Genomic DNA, 19,807 nt, shown 5'->3' on the forward strand with positions numbered 1-19,807 from the left:
ACAACTCTCTGGCTGAAATTTTTTTTTCCTCATCTCAGTCTTAAATGGCCTACCCCTTATTCTTAATCTGTGACCCCTGGTTCTGGACTCCCCCAACATCAGGAACATTTTTCCTGCATCTAGTCTGTCCAATCCTTTAAGAATTGTATACGTTTCTATAAGATCTCCTCTCATCCTTCTAAATTCCAGTGAATACAAGCCCAGTCGACCCATTCTTTCATCATATGACAGTCCAGCCATCCCAGGAATTAACCTGGTGAACCTACACTGCACTCCCTCAATAGCAATAATTTATCTATACCTTATAATGTATCTATACACTGTAACATAGCAAAGAAGAGTGGGAAGACAGAGGATTGGGACTCTTTTAAAGAGCAACAAAAGTTAACTAAAAAGGCAATACGGGGAGAAAAGATGAGGTACGAGGGTAAACTAGCCAATAATATAAAGGAGGATAGCAAAAGTTTTTTTAGGTACGTGAAGAGGAAAAAAATAGTCAAGGCAAATGTGGGTCCCTTGAAGACAGAAGCAGGGGAATTTATTATGGGGAACAAAGAAATGGCAGACGAGGTAAACCGTTACTTTGGATCTGTCTTCACTGAGGAAGATACACACAATCTCCCAAATGTTCTAGGGGCCGGAGAACCTAGGGTGATGGAGGAACTGAAGGAAATCCACATTAGGCAGGAAATGGTGTTGGGTAGACTGATGGGACTGAAGGCTGATAAATCCCCAGGGCCTGATGGTCTGCATCCCAGAGTACTTAAGGAGGTGGCTCTAGAAATAGTGGAAGCATTGGAGATCATTTTTCAATGTTCTATAGATTCAGGATCAGTTCCTGTGGATTGGAGGATAGCAAATGTTATCCCACTTTTTAAGAAAGGAGGGAGAGAGAAAACGGGTAATTATAGACCAGTTAGTCTGACATCAGTGGTGGGGAAGATGCTGGAGTCAATTATAAAAGACGAAATTGCTGAGCATTTGGATAGCAGTAACGGGATCATTCCGAGTCAGCATGGATTTACGAAGGGGAAATCATGCTTGACAAATCTACTGGAATTTTTTGAGGATGTAACTAGGAAAATTGACAAGGGAGAGTCAGTGGATGTGGTGTACCTCGACTTTCAGAAAGCCTTCGACAAGGTCCCACATAGGAGATTAGTGGGCAAAATTAGGGCACATGGTATTGGGGGTAGGGTACTGACATGGATAGAAAATTGGTTGACAGACAGAAAGCAAAGAGTGGGGATAAATGGGTCCCTTTCGGAATGGCAGGCAGTGACCAGTGGGGTACCGCAAGGTTCGGTGCTGGGACCCCAGCTATTCACGATATACATTAATGACTTAGACGAAGGGATTAAAAGTACCATTAGCAAATTTGCAGATGATACTAAGTTGGGGGGTAGTGTGAATTGTGAGGAAGATGCAATAAGGCTGCAGGGTGACTTGGACAGGTTGTGTGAGTGGGCGGATACATGGCAGATGCAGTTTAATGTAGATAAGTGTGAGGTTATTCACTTTGGAAGTAAGAATAGAAAGGCAGATTATTATCTGAATGGTGTCAAGTTAGGAGGAGGGGGAGTTCAACGAGATCTGGGTGTCCTAGTGCATCAGTCAATGAAAGGAAGCATGCAGGTTCAGCAGGCAGTGAAGAAAGCCAATGGAATGTTGGCCTTCGTAACAAGAGGAGTTGAGTATAGGAGCAAAGAGGTCCTTCTACAGTTGTACCGGGCCCTGGTGAGACCGCACCTGGAGTACTGTGTGCAGTTTTGGTCTCCAAATTTGAGGAAGGATATTCTTGCTATGGAGGGCGTGCAGCGTAGGTTCACTAGGTTAATTCCCGGAATGGCGGGACTGTCGTATGTTGAAAGGCTGGAGCGATTGGGCTTGTATACACTGGAATTTAGAAGGATGAGGGGGGATCTTATTGAAACATATAAGATAATTAGGGGATTGGACACATTAGAGGCAGATAACATGTTCCCAATGTTGGGGGAGTCCAGAACAAGGGGCCACAGTTTGAGAATAAGGGGTAGGCCATTTAGAACGGAGATGAGGAAGAACTTTTTCAGTCAGAGGGTGGTGAAGGTGTGGAATTCTCTGCCTCAGAAGGCAGTGGAGGCCAGTTCGTTGGATGCTTTCAAGAGAGAGCTGGATAGAGCTCTTAAGGATAGCGGAGTGAGGGGGTATGGGGAGAAGGCAGGAACGGGGTACTGATTGAGAGTGATCAGCCATGATCGCATTGAATGGCGGTGCTGGCTCGAAGGGCTGAATGGCCTACTCCTGCACCTATTGTCTATTGTCTATTGTCTATTGTCTAAATGGATCGATTGTAATCATGTATTGTCTTTCTGCTGACTTTAGCATGCAACAAAAGCTTTTCACTGTACATTGGTACACGTGACAATAAACTAAACTGAACCATTCACTCCATATACATGTGCCTATCCAAAAGCCTCTGAAATGCTACTCTTTTATCTATCTCCACCATCACCCCTGGCAGCATATTCTAGGCGCCCGCCACCTGTGTGGGTAGAAAAAAAATTGCTTTGCATATCTCCTTACAACCAAATAGTATGAATATTGATTTCTCTAACTTCAAGTAACCTTTGCTTTCCCTCTCTCCCCGTCCCTCCCCAACCCTTATTTCTCCGACTAGTTTCACTGTCCTCCTGATTATTTTTTAGTGTTTGTATAACTCGTTATTACCTTCCCTTCAGCCAACAATGAACCATTCTACCTTTTCTTGATCAACGTCTGCTTTGATCTGTTGTTTTCACACCTGACCCGTCCATATCTCTAGTTTGATTCTCCCCTGACTCTCCTTCTGAAGAAGGGTCTCGACCCAATCCTTCTCTCTAGAGATGCAGCCTATCCCGCTGAGTTACTCCAGCATTTGGTGTCTATCTTCGGTGTAAACCAGCATCTGCAGTTCTTTCCTACACATTCAGTATATCTCATTTCCTTTTCCCCTGATTCTCACTCTGATGAATGGCCTCGACCTGAAACCTCCCTATTCCTTTTCTTCAGAGATGCTGCCTGACCCACTGCCTGATCCAGCTTTTTGTGTCTAACTCAATCTTTAAGTTTGTCAAACTGTTGTTGTCAACCAAACCACTGTGGTTGACCAAGTCAACAACAATGATGAGTGGAAATATAGCAAGGAGGGAGAATGTGACGTCAGAGCAACAATCTAGCCCTTCATGTCAAGAAGCGGAAAGCATTGGTTGCTAACCTACCCAGGTCAGTGGGTAACACAACCCTGTCTTACTCAAAGAGCTGTTGTACAGTTGGCTGAGAGCTTCAAACGTCATGGCACGCACATCACTAGCAATTTAGCCTGGTCCCTTCACACTGAAGCAGTGATTAAGGAAGCACATTGGCATATTTATTTTCTTGGGCATCCGAGAAGATTCGGCATGTCCATAAGGATTCTCTCAATTCTACATCTGTGCTACAGAACATATTTTTGATGGAACACATCTGGTATAGTGACTGCCTGAACCCACAGAGAGAGTGGTGAACACTGCCCAGTCCATCACAGCTTCAACACATTTTTTCCATCCAGTTCATCTTCATGGTGAATTTTATCAGGCCAGCTGGAAGTATTTGTGAAGGATGCCTGCCACACTACCCATTCCCTTTTCTCAATCTTCTCCCAGAAGGTAAAAGAGAGAAGCTAGAAAGCCCAGATATCCAGATTTTAAAATGGTTTCTTTCCCACAGCTATCAGACTCCAAACTAATCACCCCTTTCACGGCCTCTCTTACTCTTAGCTCTACCTCATTCGGTTATTCTGGTATTGTACTTTAATATTTTTGCACTTCTTTGGATTGCACTATCTTCTTGCACCAATCAGCTGTTTTGCATTCATTACTGTATGTTGACTGCTCACTGAGTGTGAAGTGAACAAGTAATTTCATTACATCCTGGTGACAATAAATTAATCTGAGTTCAGAGACCAAAGGTAAGGCACAGTGAAACCAATTTTCTTGACCCTTGGAAAGGAAAGATAATTGAATTGATTAAAAATTTAATGGAAAGTGGACTGTCTCAACTAACAAGCATTCTTAAAATAAGGTTTGAAATTCATCTGTATTCACCTTGCATTTGTAGCAGAATGTAGGGGCAGCACAGAAACGCAGTGCTTCACAGCCCAGAGATCCCAATTTGATCCTGACCATGGGTGCTATCTGTGCGGAGGTTGTGTGTTCCCTCCGTGACTGTGTGGGTTTTCTCCAGGTGCTCTGGTTTCCTCCCACATTCCAAAAAACGTGCAGGTTTGTTGGTTAATTGGCCTCTGTAAATGGTCCCTAGTGTGTAGGATGCGAAAGTGGGATAAAATCGAACCAGTGTACGGGTGATAGATGGTCGCATAGACTTGTTGGGCCAAATGGCTTGTTTCCACGTTGTATCACTAAATATCTCTAAACTTAATCCATAGAAACATAGAAAATAGGTGCAGGAGGAGGCCAATCGGCCCTTCGAGCCAGCACCGCCATTCATTGTGATCATGGCTGATCGTCCACAATCAATAACCCGTGCCTGCCTTCTCCCCATATCCCTTGATTCCACTAGCCCCTAGAGCTCTATCTAACTCCCTAGAGCTCTATCTAACTCCCTAGAGCTCTATCTAACTCCATAGAGCATCAGCTTTTGAAATTTGATTCCATTGAATTCACTGAATTTCCCCGCTGGTGTTTTGATGTTTAGATGGTCTAGATTGACTCTACTATTTTTTTTACTTGGCAAAGTTTTAATTAGACAATAGACAATAGCAGGAGTAGGCCATTCGGCCCTTCGAGCCAGCACCACCATTCAATGTGATCGTGGCTGATCATTCTCAATCAATACCCCGTTCCTGCCTTCTCCCCATACCCCCTGACTCCGCTATCCTTAAGAGCTCTATCTAGCTCTCTCTTGAATGCATTCAGAGAACTGGCCTCCACTGCCTTCTGAGGCAGAGAATTCCACAGATTTACAACTCTCTGACTGAAAAAGTTTTTCCTCATCTCCGTTCTAAATGGCCTACCCCTTATTCTTAAACTGTGGCCCCTGGTTCTGGACTCCCCCAACATTGGGAACATGTTTCCTGCCCCTCGAGCGTGTCCAACCCCTTAATAATCTTATATGTTTCGATAAGATCCCCTCTCATCCTTCTAAATTCCAGTGTATTATCGCTTAGCGCATCACTAATCTCTGAAGCTTCGAGCGTATCTTATAAGATTTATTATTATGCTGTGTTCTCTTCCAAGAAAATGTACAAAGCTGGTTTTCAGCTTTATATCATAGTATTTGTTTATTACATCCACACAGATCAGAAAACAATAGCCATTGATTAAAAAACGTATTAGTAAGTCCACCAAACGTTAAGGTTTAAACTAATTATAAACTTTCTAATCAGTTAATTGGAAAGTTATCAGTGACAAAAAATTGATCTTCTGGGAAAGGAAATGGGGTTAAAGGGTGTAGACTTGAGGTGATTAGCAAAAGGATAAGGACCAGCATGAAGGAAAGTGTTTCCCGGCAACAAAATTGTTAGGATTTAGAATGCATTGGATGAGAGATCTATTCAGAATCATCAATAATCATTAAAAGGGACGGAAAATTGCAGGCATGATGAAAGAACAAAGAGTGGAACAAACTGGATTTATCTTCAAAGACTCTGGTTTTAGACGGAATGACTTCCTTTATCATTCTGTAGTCTGGTCAGGTAATACACATGCCACTTATGTTGGGCTGCAGCGTCTTTAAATTTTGTGAATGGCTGTGATTGAACAGATACAGGTCACACAGAGAAAAGCCATAGTGGAAGATGTGCCCTATCCAAAGTGATCTTTTCTGATACCAGGCACTCTGAAGAAATTCAAAACCTTTCTAAATAAGTACTGTTGCACTGGTCAGAGACATCACATGAATGGGGCTATTTATTTAGGTTATTCCAGAATATTCTGCAGAATCTCTGTGCAGAGTAAAAAAGCAAATTCTGTATTTGTGTTTTAATGTTGTTACTTTAAAAGTTTAAAAGTTGTCGGAAACAACTGCAGATGCTGGTTCACAGCAAAGAAAGACACAAAATGCTGGAGTAACTCAACAGGTCGGGCAGCATCCCTGGAGAAAACTGGTGACATTTCGGGTCGAGCCCTTTCTTCAGACAATGTTTTCTATGTTTCTATGTTTCTATGGATTAAGTTTAGAGATATTTAGTGATACAATGTGCACTTTAACCACATGTGATTTTTTTTCTATTACAAATCTCAAATTGTGGAGAAAAGAGGCAAATAAATAAATGATGGGTCTTTGTCACAAACATTATGGAGGGCACTGTAGGTCTGGCATACACGAGCTGGGGAAGACCTGCAGTGTGAACTGTGCCAAGAATTGGACAATTCATGTTCAGTATTGAGTTTGGGGAAAAATATTCTAGATGAAGCAATATATCTTTCATACTAAACATGCACATGTTTAGTTTAATTTAGTTTTAGTTTAGTTTAGAGATACAGCGCGAAAACAGGCCCACCAAGTCCATGCCGACCAGCAATCCCTGTACACTAGCACTGTCCTACACACTAGAGACAATTTACTATTTTTATCAAAGCCACTTAAACTACAAACCTGTATATCTTTGGAGTATGGGAAGAAACTGGAGCCCACAAGGAAAACCCACGTGGTCATGGGGAGAACGTATAAAGTCCATACAGCCGCACCCGTAGCCTGGATCGAATCCGGGTCTCTGGCGCTGTAAGGCAGCAACTCTACCACTCTGCCAACGTGCCACATGTATTTTCTAGCAATTATGTTCAATTATGTTGGAAGTTTAGTTCCAGTTATTGCAGGCCAAACCAATCAGCAAAACTTGTGTATATATTCGGTTCCAGTGATACATTTGGAATGGAATAAGTGCATCTATATATAAGCAATAGCTGATGTTCCTACACTTTTAATGAAAGTGACCAAAGCCAAACTACCTTACTCCCACAACAGGACTGAAGTAAAGGTTAATGTACTGTGAATATAGTTCAAAGAGCACTTTTAGGCAACAGTGGAGTTGGATATAAAGTACATCACAAAAATAAAGGGAAGAATGTACCTTAAGCACTTTCCTTCCCCTCCAGTTCCATGCATTGGTTTGACTTGCCCAAATTTATTAAAGATATTACATTAGTAAATGCTGATGTTCTTACCCAAAAACACAATGCTCTGTTTTCTTGATGATTCCACTTTTGTTCTCCTTTGTTTGGATTTGTCTTTATCTTTAGGATCCATGTCATTGCACTCCATTCCATTTAAAGTGTTCATCATCATTCTGCACATAAACACAACTGAGACGAGAATCACCACGTACAGAATGAAGGCACTGAAAATGCTTGCCTGAAAGACCGTCTGTTTGGAGCTGAGGTTGGTGCAAATGGTTTGGTTTGACTTTCTGTTGTCACAGTGACTGCGAAGAGAGTTGTGGCTACTTTTACCGAAGGGCTCCAATGGATCCTCGACGCCCATTGAAAAAAGGAGTGGTAACGCTATGAAAAATGAAGTCAGCCAGACAAAGCAAATTAGCTTCACTGTTCTCGAGCCAGATACAGACTTGTACTTGAACGGATGACAAATAGCAATGTAACGTTCAAAACTCAAAGTAGCAACATGCAATATTGTGGCATAGCTACATGTTTCAAAAAGGAAGTTATAAATCTTACAGGCTACGTCTCCACTGGATGAAGAAAATGGATACCATATCACGCTGTATAATTCCACAGGCATTCCCAGTATCAGAACAAGTAAATCAGCGCAGGAGAGACTGATCATGTGATCAGCAACGCTCTTTTGAAGATAACCTTTCTTTTGCAGAACCTGTGCGACCTTTATGGTTAAGCTATTTCCAATTATCCCTGCCACAAGAATGATACTGTATAATATTGTCAGAAAAATCTTGACCGAAGTTTTAACTTCCAATTCGGGTACATGCTTGTGGTTGAAATGGGATTCACAGGCAGTGTGGTCACCCATGCTGTAACAAAAAAGTTTAGAAGAATATTCACCCGAAAGGCAGTACTGGAAGAGAAACCAGAACCAGTTCAACTGTTACACATAAAGCACAACAAAAAGTATAATTGTCTCCACGAATGTGAGGAACAATCTGCTTCAAATCACCAAAAAGTTCACCTTCCTGGAAATCTCCATTAATTCTTCTTTGTCCAAAGATTAAGTGGTTGATCTGTTCATCCTTGGGTTTTTTTGCCAGAAAGCTGTAAGGGTGTAAGCACCCTTTCTCTCTCTCTCTCTCTCTCTCTCTCTCTCTCTGAATCTTTGAATGTGAACTTTAGAACATGGGATTCTGTTAAATATTAAACAAATGCGTATTAATTGGTGCGTTCCTGCTGTGGCATAACCGGAAGTATGGAGTAATCTGCTTTCAACAAACCAACCTGTCTGAACATGAATGCATAAGTAAGGGTGGGGCGACAGAAAAGGAATGAGCAGTTTGCTCCTAAACTAGCAAGCCTTTGTAATGATTAAACTAGAGTACTATAAATATGAGTACTAAGTCTCCTGCACTCAGTTTTGTGGTTTCATTTGGATACCAATAGCTTTTTGCATAACTTACCCTTTAGTTTTTCTTGGGTTGATTATTTCTCTTCTGAATTTTAAATAAAAAGTTGAAGAAATCACACTTTGATGGTTTTACATTAAAACATGTACCGGCGTAGATAAGCAAGCTGTACGAACCAACCAGTCTATTCTGGTTTTTTTAATACTCCACACAATTAACTCTTCCTCTAATTCCTTCTGGCCAGCTCCCACACACCTCTAGTATAAGAAAATAACTGCAGATGCTGGTACAAATCGATTTATTCACAAAATGCTGGAGTAACTCAGCAGGTCAGGCAGCATCTCGGGAGAGAAGGAATGCGTGACGTTTCGGGTCGAGACCCTTCAGACTGATGTCGGGGGTGGGACAAAGGTGACTTTTCGGGTCGAGACCCTTCTTCAGACTGATGTCGGGGGTGGGACAAAGGACGTTTCGGGTCGAGACCCTTCTTCAGACTGATGTCGGGGGTGGGACAAAGGACGTTTCGGGTTGAGACCCTTAGCTTTGTCCCACCCCCGACATCAGTCTGAAGAAGGGTCTCGACCCGAAACGTCACCCATTCCTTCTCTCCTGAGATGCTGCCTGATCTGCTGAGTTACTCCAGCATTTTGTGAATAAATCCCACACACCTCTATTCCTCGTGGGCCAAGCCTGTCTTAGCCACATCATCAGCACTGTCTGCTTTCACAACATCATGCAACACTGAGACCCATATTACTAAACGTCTTTCTGTAAAGAGGTTCCTGTTAAATAATTTTAACAGAAGTAAGTTCTGTCCCAACTGCTCTTGTGGTGGTGAGTTCCACATTCAAATCATTCCTTATTGTTAAGAAGCTCCTGTTAAATCACTTAATTTTATGCAAGTGTTCTGTTTTATTATTTAGACCTTTATTTTCTAGCCATTGCCATCCACATGTGTGGCAGCTTTTTAATGACACAGAAACATCTCCAAGTAAGTATAAGTTTGTAAGTGTCTTTTAAGGATCTTAATACAAGGATGACAATTTTAACACAGAATCATTACTAAAATTCAGAATCATAATAGGTCAGGGGGGGATAGGAATAATGAAGAATTATTTTTTAAAGTATATATTTTGTCGACTACAAAAGACATAGTAGACCAGAAATTGTGCGTGACCTGAAAAGATGCAATGGCTAAATGGTCTGTTCCTTTTGTATTAGCCCCCCCCCATCCACTCGGACCAGGGCATTGTATACATTATACCAAACCTTGCAAACTTTCCTTTGCAAAGCCTCAGAGGAGGACTGATTGTAGATTGAGGGAGGAGGAGGCCATCACAGAGTCGTTCAGTATGGAAACAGGCCCTTCAGCCCAACTTGCCCATGCCAACCAAGATGCCCCATCTACGCTAGTCCCACTGCCTGCATTTGGCCCATGTCCATCTAAACCTTTCCTATCTATGTACCTGTCCAAATGTCTTTTAAAAGTTGTGATAGTACTTGCCTCAACTACCTCCTCAGGCAGCTCGTTCCCTATACCCACCACCCTTTGTGAGAAAAAAAGGTTGAGAGGCTTGGATAGGAATAATGCAGATCATGACCTGAGGTGAAGAGAAGATTCAGTCAAAGAGAGACACAAAATGCTGGAGTAACTCAGCAGGATAGGGAGCATCTCTGGAGGGAAGGAATGGGTCAAGATCCTTCTTCGACCCGAAACATCACCCATTCCTTCTGTCCAGAGAAGATGCATGTCCCACTAAGTTACTCCAGTATTGTGTGTCTATCTTCAGTGTAAACCAGCATCTGCAGTTCCTTCCTACACGTTCAGTCAAAGAGGTTGATTGCAAAAAAGTTCTGATGGACAATAGGAGATAGGCTGGAAGCTAGTGGTGGTTTTTGGAGGTTGTACTGGGTAGTCAAGTGACTGGCAATCAGGAGGGTTAAGTGGAGGGGGGTTGGTGCTGCCATGTTTGTTAGACAAGCAGAGAAGGGTAGAGGGAGCAACCATTTAGCCAAACTGAAGTGCAGCCACTGGGATTTTTAAGAGTAAACACGAAGACTCTGATTCCATTGTCAACAGACCTACTAAGAATAACTAACATTTGAAGCTATGTGTGAATTCCATACCTCAAATAGGCCTTGCATGTATGTAAGAATGTGAGTTGACTCTACATCTCAAATGCAATGAATCATCAGTCTGATTTATATAATGTTTGGGGATTCCTGTTCTCCTGTAGAAAATGGCACACTGCTTTCAATGTTTAACTTAAAATTTAGTGCAAATAACCCATAGGAAGTTTGCAATCAAAAATCAATAACTGCAAAAACCCATGACCTTCAATTTGGTATCCTCAGCAAATTTTAATCTGGTGTTTCCATGTTTGGTGCATTTCCTAGCTTTATGATGCAGAAAACATAGCAGTTATAGTTATCAGGGTTGATGCCACTGATTGTGCTTTAATGTATTCCAATCTCCAGCATAATTTTGCAAGTGACATGATGGACTCTTGCCCAGTCAGCATTGAACTCAAGTGCAAGGTCATCCATGGTAGAACAGGAAATCTGAAGCACAATTGAACAATTAAGGAGCATTCGTTGGCAGAAGTGAGAAAGGAAGAAAAAATAATATTTGAAAGGACTATTGGCTTTTCAATGAATGCGTAGGATTGTTATTGATACGCTAGATGAGGTAGTGATAAGAATTTCAATGGCTGCATTGCAGCTGAGTCGTTAAAAACAGATAAATGGTCTGCATATATCTCACTAACACAATTTAAGCATAATGCATCGCCATGTATTTTTAAAATATTTAATTATATTTAATTTGATCTTTTAATTAACTCATTCTTTCATTCTTTCCAAAATATTTTCATACATTCTTTCTCTTGCAACATAAAAGAAGACCACTTGGTCCATTGAATCCAAGCCAAATTCTTGGTTAATTAGTTAGGGATAGTGGTGATAAGGATCCAACAGATGTGTTTCCTCATTCTCTCGATAAATCATTATTCACACCCCAGCTTGGATTTCCCTTTCACCCAAGATAGTTAGTGGTCGGGGACATTCACCTTTTCATCTATCTCCTTGTTTCTTATTCCTTTCATTTCCTTTTTTCCTATTCTGCCATGGCATCATTGAACTCCTTGTCAATAATTTGTGGAGAGGCAGGAAAGTAGATCTCCACTCAGACTTCTTGCCTAGAAATGCAATTGCCTATTGCTGTATTTTTTTCAGCATCATATCATTGAACACATTTCCCCAGTGTGAAATTGGATAATGAGTCATTGAGTCCCTCTGGAAATATGACTGAGCACTTGCTTCTCCAGATAAGAATCTTACACCTGTCAGATATGAACTGATGCCATTCCTTATACAATGTTCCTTTTGGAAGCTGTTTATTTGTCTGTTTGTTTTTTCAAGAATTTAATTTCGGGACATAGGACAATAAAACACTCTTGACTCTTGAGTGCAACCTTAATTAGCAAAGCTTATACAGCCATGCTTTAGTAGTGCTGCAGCAGATTGAGACTTTTGTAAGATAAGTGTTTTGCATGCATTTGCTCCTTTTTATTCCACACTCACTCACTCACTCTTTAGACTTTAGGCTTTGGAGATCAGGCGTGGAAACGGGTCCTGCGGCCTACCGAGTACGCACCAACCAGTGATTACCCTGTACACTAACACCATCCTACACACTCGGGACGATTTACAATTTACAATTTTACCAAAGCCAATTAACCTACAAACTTGTATGTCTTTGGAGTGTGAGAGGAAACTGGTGAAAAGCCATGTGGTCACAGGAAGAATGTACAAACTCAGTACAGACAGCACCCATAGTCAGGATCGAACCCGGGTCTCTGGCATTGTAAGGCAGCACCTCTAACGCTGCGCCACTGTGCCACCCTCACATTTGCACTGCCATCATCCACGCACCAATATTACTCCTACCATGAGACCTGTCCAGTTCCCTTAACCCTCCAAATCCTCTTGATTCCTCCAATGGACAACATCTCCATTGACTCAGTAGCTTAGGCCTTCTATGTGATCATTACCTGTGATCACAAAATCTGATTCTTCTAACAATTATCACAACCAACCCATAGTCTTGTTTGGACTATTAGCTGTTAGTCACTCTATTTGTGCTATTTGTTCCTTGTTTTCAGTACAATCTCATTTATATTGGTGAAGGTGATTATTTGTGGACAAAATTAAACAGCTCTGGTCAACAACAATTACACTTTACAACTCTTCTTTCTTTTGACTGTTTTTGCTTCTAATCTTTTAAGATTTTTTTTGATGGATTAAGCAACAGAGCTGTAAAGTACTAAATTGAAGATTTCTTATATGTGTTTAACATCTAATAATAAAATTAGCCTACATCAATAGCAGTGAGAACATCTAAGAACATGACCGAGAGAAACAAAATGTGCATGTTGAGGGATCCTTTCTCTGAATCAGCCATGTAAGGTTCATCAAATTACAGAGGGGGAAATAAATCAATTGCGTATCAGAACTAATAGGTTGTGCTAGCCATCTTGATCAATAAAATTAAACGTGGCTAGAAATATTTCAAAAACAAGATCTATTTACAGGTTGAATGTGGAATTGAGCATTAAAATTAACTCCATCATAAAAAAAAACGAGAATGTTAACCAAATTTATGGAGGCACAGTGGCGCAGCGGGATAGTTGCTGCTTTGCAGCGCGAGAGACCCGGGTTTGATCCTGACTACAGGCGCTGTCTGTATAGAGTTTGTACGTTCTCCATGTGACCAGTTTTCTCTGGGTGCTCCGATTTTCTCCCACACTCCAAAGACTCAGTTAACTAGCTTTGATAAAAATTGTAAATTGTCCCTAGTGTGTAGGATAATTCTAGTGTGTGGGGAGATCCCTGGTCAGCGCGGACTCAATGGGCCTAAGGGCCTTTTTCCACACTGTATCTCTAAAGTCTGTAGTAAAGATTCCCTTCCCCATTAAATGTCAGTTAACCAGTTCCACAGTGCGCTATGATACATCGGCCCTGATTTGTCCTGGTCTTTTCTTGGTTTCTATTCTAACCTCCTACAATTGTTCTTAAGAAAGGTCCTGACCCAAAATGTCACCTATCCATGTTCTCCAGAGATGCTGCCTGCCCCACTGACTTACTCCAGCATTTTGTATCTATCTTTGTGATCAGTGTAGGGATGTGTTAAATGGTCATTATGGATTCAGTGAATCAAAGATCTTGTTTTGCGCTGTATGAATCTGCTCTAAATGTGGTTGTGGAAAGAAAAAAATGGAAAAATATGAAAATTTTTGAAACAACAAAAATGAACTGGACAAAGAACATTCCTTTTCATTTCATTCAAACAGTACAGTCACAGGCAATTAATTAAACATTTAAAGCATATTGGCAGATTCATTATGATGACTAAAGATCCTTTAGGCCTAAATCCTTTTGCTGACAAGGTGAGTTCTACCAGATGCTTATTTTATTGTAGGAAATATTATCACTTCCCCAAGGCTCAATATCAGTAATTTACATTTATATTGCACCTTTATCAGATAGGAAAAATCCAAATGCACTTTACAAATTGGAGAGGAAATATAGATAAAAGGAATAATGGAAGCAAAGTGGAATAGTTACAAAAGATGATTGAGAGCTTGGTTGAAAAGATAAGAGTGTTGAAATAATCTAAATTAATCTGGGTAGAAAAAGACTCCAAAACATACATAATGAAAGCAGCAAGATAAAAGCTTCAGTGGCTATGAGGGTGAAGTTGATGGGATGTACAGTTTTGAACATCTCTATATCAGACAAGGGACCAAAGCCACTATTATTTGGGTATTAGATAAGGGGCTGGGGATAAGTGGGGCAAGGGAGCAAAGTCTGTGCTTTCCAAACTACATTTGGAAGAAATCTTGAGCTATTTATTGCTTGATGTCATCCATGTAACCTGACAGCACAAAGGTAGTAAGTTGACAGAAATGATTGGGCGATATGCTGATCAAATTTAGTTCTTTATCCATAAAATGGTCCCATCATGGTTGCAAAGTTAAGCAGATGAAGTAAATGTCACCATTGGCAGCATCTGAAGCCCAGGAACTAAACTGAATTGATCACAAAGGAGAGATGTATTGAATGTCATGGGAATTTCAAACAAAAGGTGAAGCTTAAATTTGCAGCAGTATTATGGTGTAAAACAATGACTGAATTAAGAATGTAGAAATGGTCTGTAGTCATGCAATAAAGAAATTCTGAATTTTCATTTGGTTTAAGTTTTGAGAGCGATTGATGCATGAGATTATTGTGAGATGCACTTATTTCGAGCACTATAGCAAGGAGATGGTAATCATATTCAACATTCCTTGTACCACCTAAACTAAGAGAGAAGTAGATATACTTTCCTAAATATTTTCAACTGTTCCTCAGTGGTTCACATTAGAACAATAATTCAATTCGAAATATATAATTATTGGTAATATGTCCTAAATTTGTGAAAGGTGGTATATAAATAAAAGTATATTCTTTCGCTTCATTTGTAGAATGCTGCCATTTTAATGCGATGCAATTTTAAACACCAAGTGCCTGAAGCATGTTCAATGACCCAAGCTCTTTTGAAACTATATACCTGTTACCATTAAAAAAAATCAGATATTGGAATTTGAAATATTGCTATGGTTATTTTGTTTCAGATGACTATTCACTCCAAGCCATGAGTGGACTATCATCGAGCCAAAGTTTGCTGAAGAGGGTCTCGACCTAAAACGTCAGCCATTCCTTCTCCCCAAAGATGCTGCCTGTCCCGCTGAGTTACTCCAGCATTTTTAAAAGGTTTTTGGATATTTTGTTGCTTGGACCTCTCAAGTCCTTATTTCCAGGAGAGTTTGACACAAATTATTTCCTGATCATTCCTTTTCTTCTTTGCCTCTTGTGGTTAATGAACCAACATGTCCAAACCATCCAGCCTGCTTTCAATGCCCCTTGATGGTGCTTGGAAGAGTTTAAATTGATGGAAGAACCACCTATTGGAGGATTAATTGGAGGATTGTATGGGAGCAACATTCAAGTTGTTGAGGCCCAGCATATAAAGGGTATGATGCTGTGATTAAATTAAACAACAGCGGATGAGCAGCTCTGCAAAGAACCAAGCTGCCATGCAGAGCTTGTGATTGAGTTTGTCAACAATGGCGAATGAATGGAAACATGTCCAAATACTCTATATGCCATTTTCAATGTTTAACAGTTTCTCCCAGTTAATGATCTCAAAAGAATATTTCATCGATTGGTATCAGAATGTCCATACTCTTTGCCCCCATTATTATGTAGCATAATTTCACACAAGAATAATGGCCTGGGTCTGAGAGCTGATTCATGATATTGGTTAGCTGCAACAGCTTTCAATAATAACAGGGCAAGAAACACTAGGGGACTTTTAAAAAGGGATTCCTATGGCTAAAAAAGCTCTGTGTGGAGATGACTGTGACCCTATTCCACCATTCAATACCACCTCAATAATACTCTTCCTCTCCCCCTGTACCTGCTGATGCCCTTTGTGCTTAGAAATCTATATCTTTGAATATACTTATCGACCTGGCCTCTGCAACCTACTGATGTAAAGAATTCCCCAATTTCCCCATCTTCTGCCTGAAGAAACCTCTTCTCTCTAACCTACATGTATTCTGAGATGCCAGCTCTTTATTCTAGTCCTCCAACCAGGGGAAACATCGTACAACATTTCTACCATCCCACAATCAATGTGGTGAATGCTCCCTGTATGTCATATACATCTTTCCATGGCGAAGACTAAAACTGCACCAATGTTCTAGATGTAATCTTGCCATGTCCCATTATAATTGTAGAAAGGCCTCTGTTCCTGTACTTAAAAATTCCAATGAAGGCCCACATACCATTTGCTAAAGATAGATACAAAGTGCTGGAGTAACTCAGCAGGTTAGGCAGCATCTCTGGAGAAAAATGGATAGGTGATGTTTCAGGTTGGGATCCTTCTTCAGACTGAAATTAGAGGGTGGAGGGGTTGGGGGGCGAAGACCTGGAGCCAAGTAAAGACCAGGAACAATCGGGGCCAGTCACAAATAACCTCAGGCAGCGTGGAGCTCTGGTGGTCCCATTGTTGGCTAGGGAAGGTGTGAACTCAAGTGGGATACAATGTGGACAGCTGAGGAATGAGGGGGGAAGGGAGGGGAGTGTAGGTAGAAGATGGAATGGGAGGTAGGTAAATATAATTTGCTACCTTAACTGTTTGCTGCATTTGCATGTTTGTTTTCAGTGATTGGTGTACAAGAGTAACCCGATCCCTCCCTATATCTACATACCTCAACCTACATATCGCTCTATCTCTTTTTTTCCTACCAAGGTGGACAACTTCACATCCAGCCATATTATATTGCATCTGTTAGGTTTAAATTGCCTGTCACTTTGAAGCCTCTTTGCATGACCCCCCCCCCCCCCCCACCACCCCTCACCCCCAAAACTCACAGCCCCGCACATAATGTCATCAACGAATTATAAATATTGCACTTTCTTCATCCAAATATTATATATTTTGTATATTTGGAGCCAGACCTCCAATTCCTGTAGCATCCCAAAAATGTTCACTTTCTACCCTGAAGAAGACTGACTCCCACTCTGCTTCCTCAGGTCTGATATAATATCTGCTGGAATGAAAAGCTAAGGATGAAAGTGCACATAAATAGTTCGGGTTTGGAAGGATGTTGACACGGAAAGATAGATCATGAGATGACACTGTAGGTAAATAAAGCCATAAAAAATGCAAACTGTTTTTTTTGGTTTGTGTCCAAGGTCATGAAATATACAAACAAAGAGATTAGATTGAACTTTTACAAGAACTTGCTTAGGTTACAGTTGCCGTACTAAATTATGTTATGCCCATATGCATATTATTGCCATGAGCACATTTATAAGCATATTAAACCAATGGAAAAAAGTGCAGAATAGATTTATTGAATATTACCAGGGATGAGGTTTGACAGTTATGAAGATTGCAATATGAAGGGTTTGTCACTGTAGTGGAATCCTTTAGCAGTGACCTGATATAAGCCTGATAATAGATGATTTAAATTGTGATGTTGGGTTAAGCAGTGATTGATTTCTGGTCAGTGAGGTGGTGGTAAGTTCAAGATAATTATATCAAGAATTGCCAATGAATCCTGAATTGTTTTTAAAAAGTATTTTAATATAAAGCTCTCCGCTGCAAACAATATATCAGAACTCTTTGAGGGCAGCATATTTACTTGAAAAATTTGATTGTCTTCAACTGGTTATATCTGGATTTGAAGATTAATATGAGAGTGGGGTCAGAAAAGGTAGGGGGAGTAAAAGGTGCAAATTTGCATCACTTTTCTTATTCACTCAATGCCACTATGTCTACGATCTTTGCTCAGAAAATATGAAATCCCTGGAAAATGATATGTATTAACCCATAGAACTCTTACCAAGAGGCAAAGAATGAATTTCTCAGTAAAATCACTAAAACCTCTGGAGTATAGCAGAGGTCTTGATCTCTCTCCTATCTAATATCATGGAAGAGGCTTATCCAGATCAATACTTAAAGCCTGCTGCAGATGGATTTCTACTGTGCATTAAATTGATTTTTAACGGACTAAAGGTTATTTAATAATATACAGTTGACAACCTGGAAAATTCAGAGCAAGCTATTTACTCCAACATGTATCCTTGTAATGACTTTTGTAGAGCAGCCAATTCGGTGACCTCCTATCTTCTCTGCAGAAGAATCCTGATTTATGTTTACACTTTGAAGTATATTTAAAAAATAATTTGGCCATGTATTCATTCTAAGTAAACCTATCTACTTAAAAAGACAGCAGTCATACTCCATCTTTAAGTGCAATGAAAGTTAAAGCATGGACTGAAATAAGATAAATCTTAACACCTCAACATTATCCACATGTGGACCAGTAGCAATATAAGTTTCACTATTAAAAATATTTCATTATTGCAATGTGGGCAAGAGTCATAATTATATTGCTTGTAATAATATTGGCAATAAATTGAAATTACAAGCAACTTGGTTGCACCTAAAGTAATATAACAGAAGTGAAGATAGACACAAAAAGCTGGAGTAACTCAGCGGGATAGACAGCATCTCTGGGGAGAAGGAATGGGTGACACTTTGGGTCGAGACCCTCCTTCAGGCTGGTGCAACAGAAGTGAAATTCACTTTATTTTTTCCATATTAGGAATCATGTGGAATTTTCCAATATGCCACATGATTTTCATAGCAATTCCCATAGGAAGGACAACAAAACCCTATTAATTGCCATAAGCTACACAGTGAAGCCTCCAACCTTCTTGATAAGGCAGATGTCGATGGAAGTGTTGCTGCCATCTGTAAAAAAGAAAAGGCCCAAATGTAGCACAGGGCGGCCCAGTGGTGCAGCGGTAGAGCTGCTGCCTTACATCACCAGAGACCCAGGTTCGAACCTGACTATGGGTGCTGTCTGTGTGGAGTTTGTATGGTCTTCCTGCGACTGAGTGGGTTTTCTCCAGGTGCTCCAGTTTCCTCCTACATTCCAAAGACATGCAGGTTAATTGGCTCCTGGAAATCGTCACCACTTGATGGGCTGAAGGGTCAGCTTCTACACTGTATTTGTAAACTAAACTAAAATAAAATTGGAGGGGAGGGATAACCTCTGCGTGCTCTTCCATTGATTAACACAGCATTGAAACCAGTTCTTCAGCCCACCTCATTCATAACAACCATGGTGCCCCATCTAAGCTAGTACCATTTCCCTTTGGTCCATATCCCTCTCAACCTTTCCTACCCATGCACCTGTCTAAATGTGTTTTAAATGTTTTTTATTGTACTTGCCTTAACTACCACCTCTGGCAATTCGTTCCATATACCCACTGCCCTCTTTGTGAAGATGCCACTTGTGAATTTACAATTCCGTCACAGACTTCATCAGCAAGTGTTAGAGAACTGTGCACCAAAGAAGACGATTCATACATGTGTTCCCCAACTGGAAACCATGGACGAACCACTCCCAGGTGGTCCAAGTCTGCAGCATTCGAGCCAAATGATCCCAAACAGGACTAGAAATCTGCCCATGACCATTGCAGAGCAATGAAGGATACCAAGAGGGAATTCTGGAGCAAGCTGGAGGCCCAAGGCAATGACATGGATACCCGTGGATTGTGGCAAGGCTTGCATGCAATAACGGGCTACAAACCAAAGGCCAACATTATCAACAATGGGTCCCTCCCCAGTACACCCAA

The 19,807-nt window shown here is 40.7% G+C and overlaps 1 protein-coding gene across 1 annotated transcript in view; it reads right to left on the reverse strand.

Annotated features, from left to right (window-relative positions):
* gpr39 (G protein-coupled receptor 39) overlaps positions 1-8,285 on the reverse strand; it is a 69,372-nt gene extending 61,087 nt beyond the window's left edge. The window contains exons 1-2 of the mRNA XM_078403440.1: positions 8,161-8,285; positions 7,185-8,005 (exon numbers count right to left, since the gene is read on the reverse strand). Coding sequence (XP_078259566.1) covers positions 7,185-8,004 — 820 coding nt within the window. The 5' untranslated portion in view covers position 8,005; positions 8,161-8,285. The remainder of the gene's footprint in view (positions 1-7,184; positions 8,006-8,160) is intronic.
* Between the last annotated feature and the right edge of the window lie 11,522 nt (positions 8,286-19,807).

The sequence above is a fragment of the Rhinoraja longicauda genome, chromosome 8, assembly GCF_053455715.1.
Source record: "Rhinoraja longicauda isolate Sanriku21f chromosome 8, sRhiLon1.1, whole genome shotgun sequence".
Classification (NCBI taxonomy): Eukaryota; Metazoa; Chordata; class Chondrichthyes; order Rajiformes; family Arhynchobatidae; genus Rhinoraja; species Rhinoraja longicauda.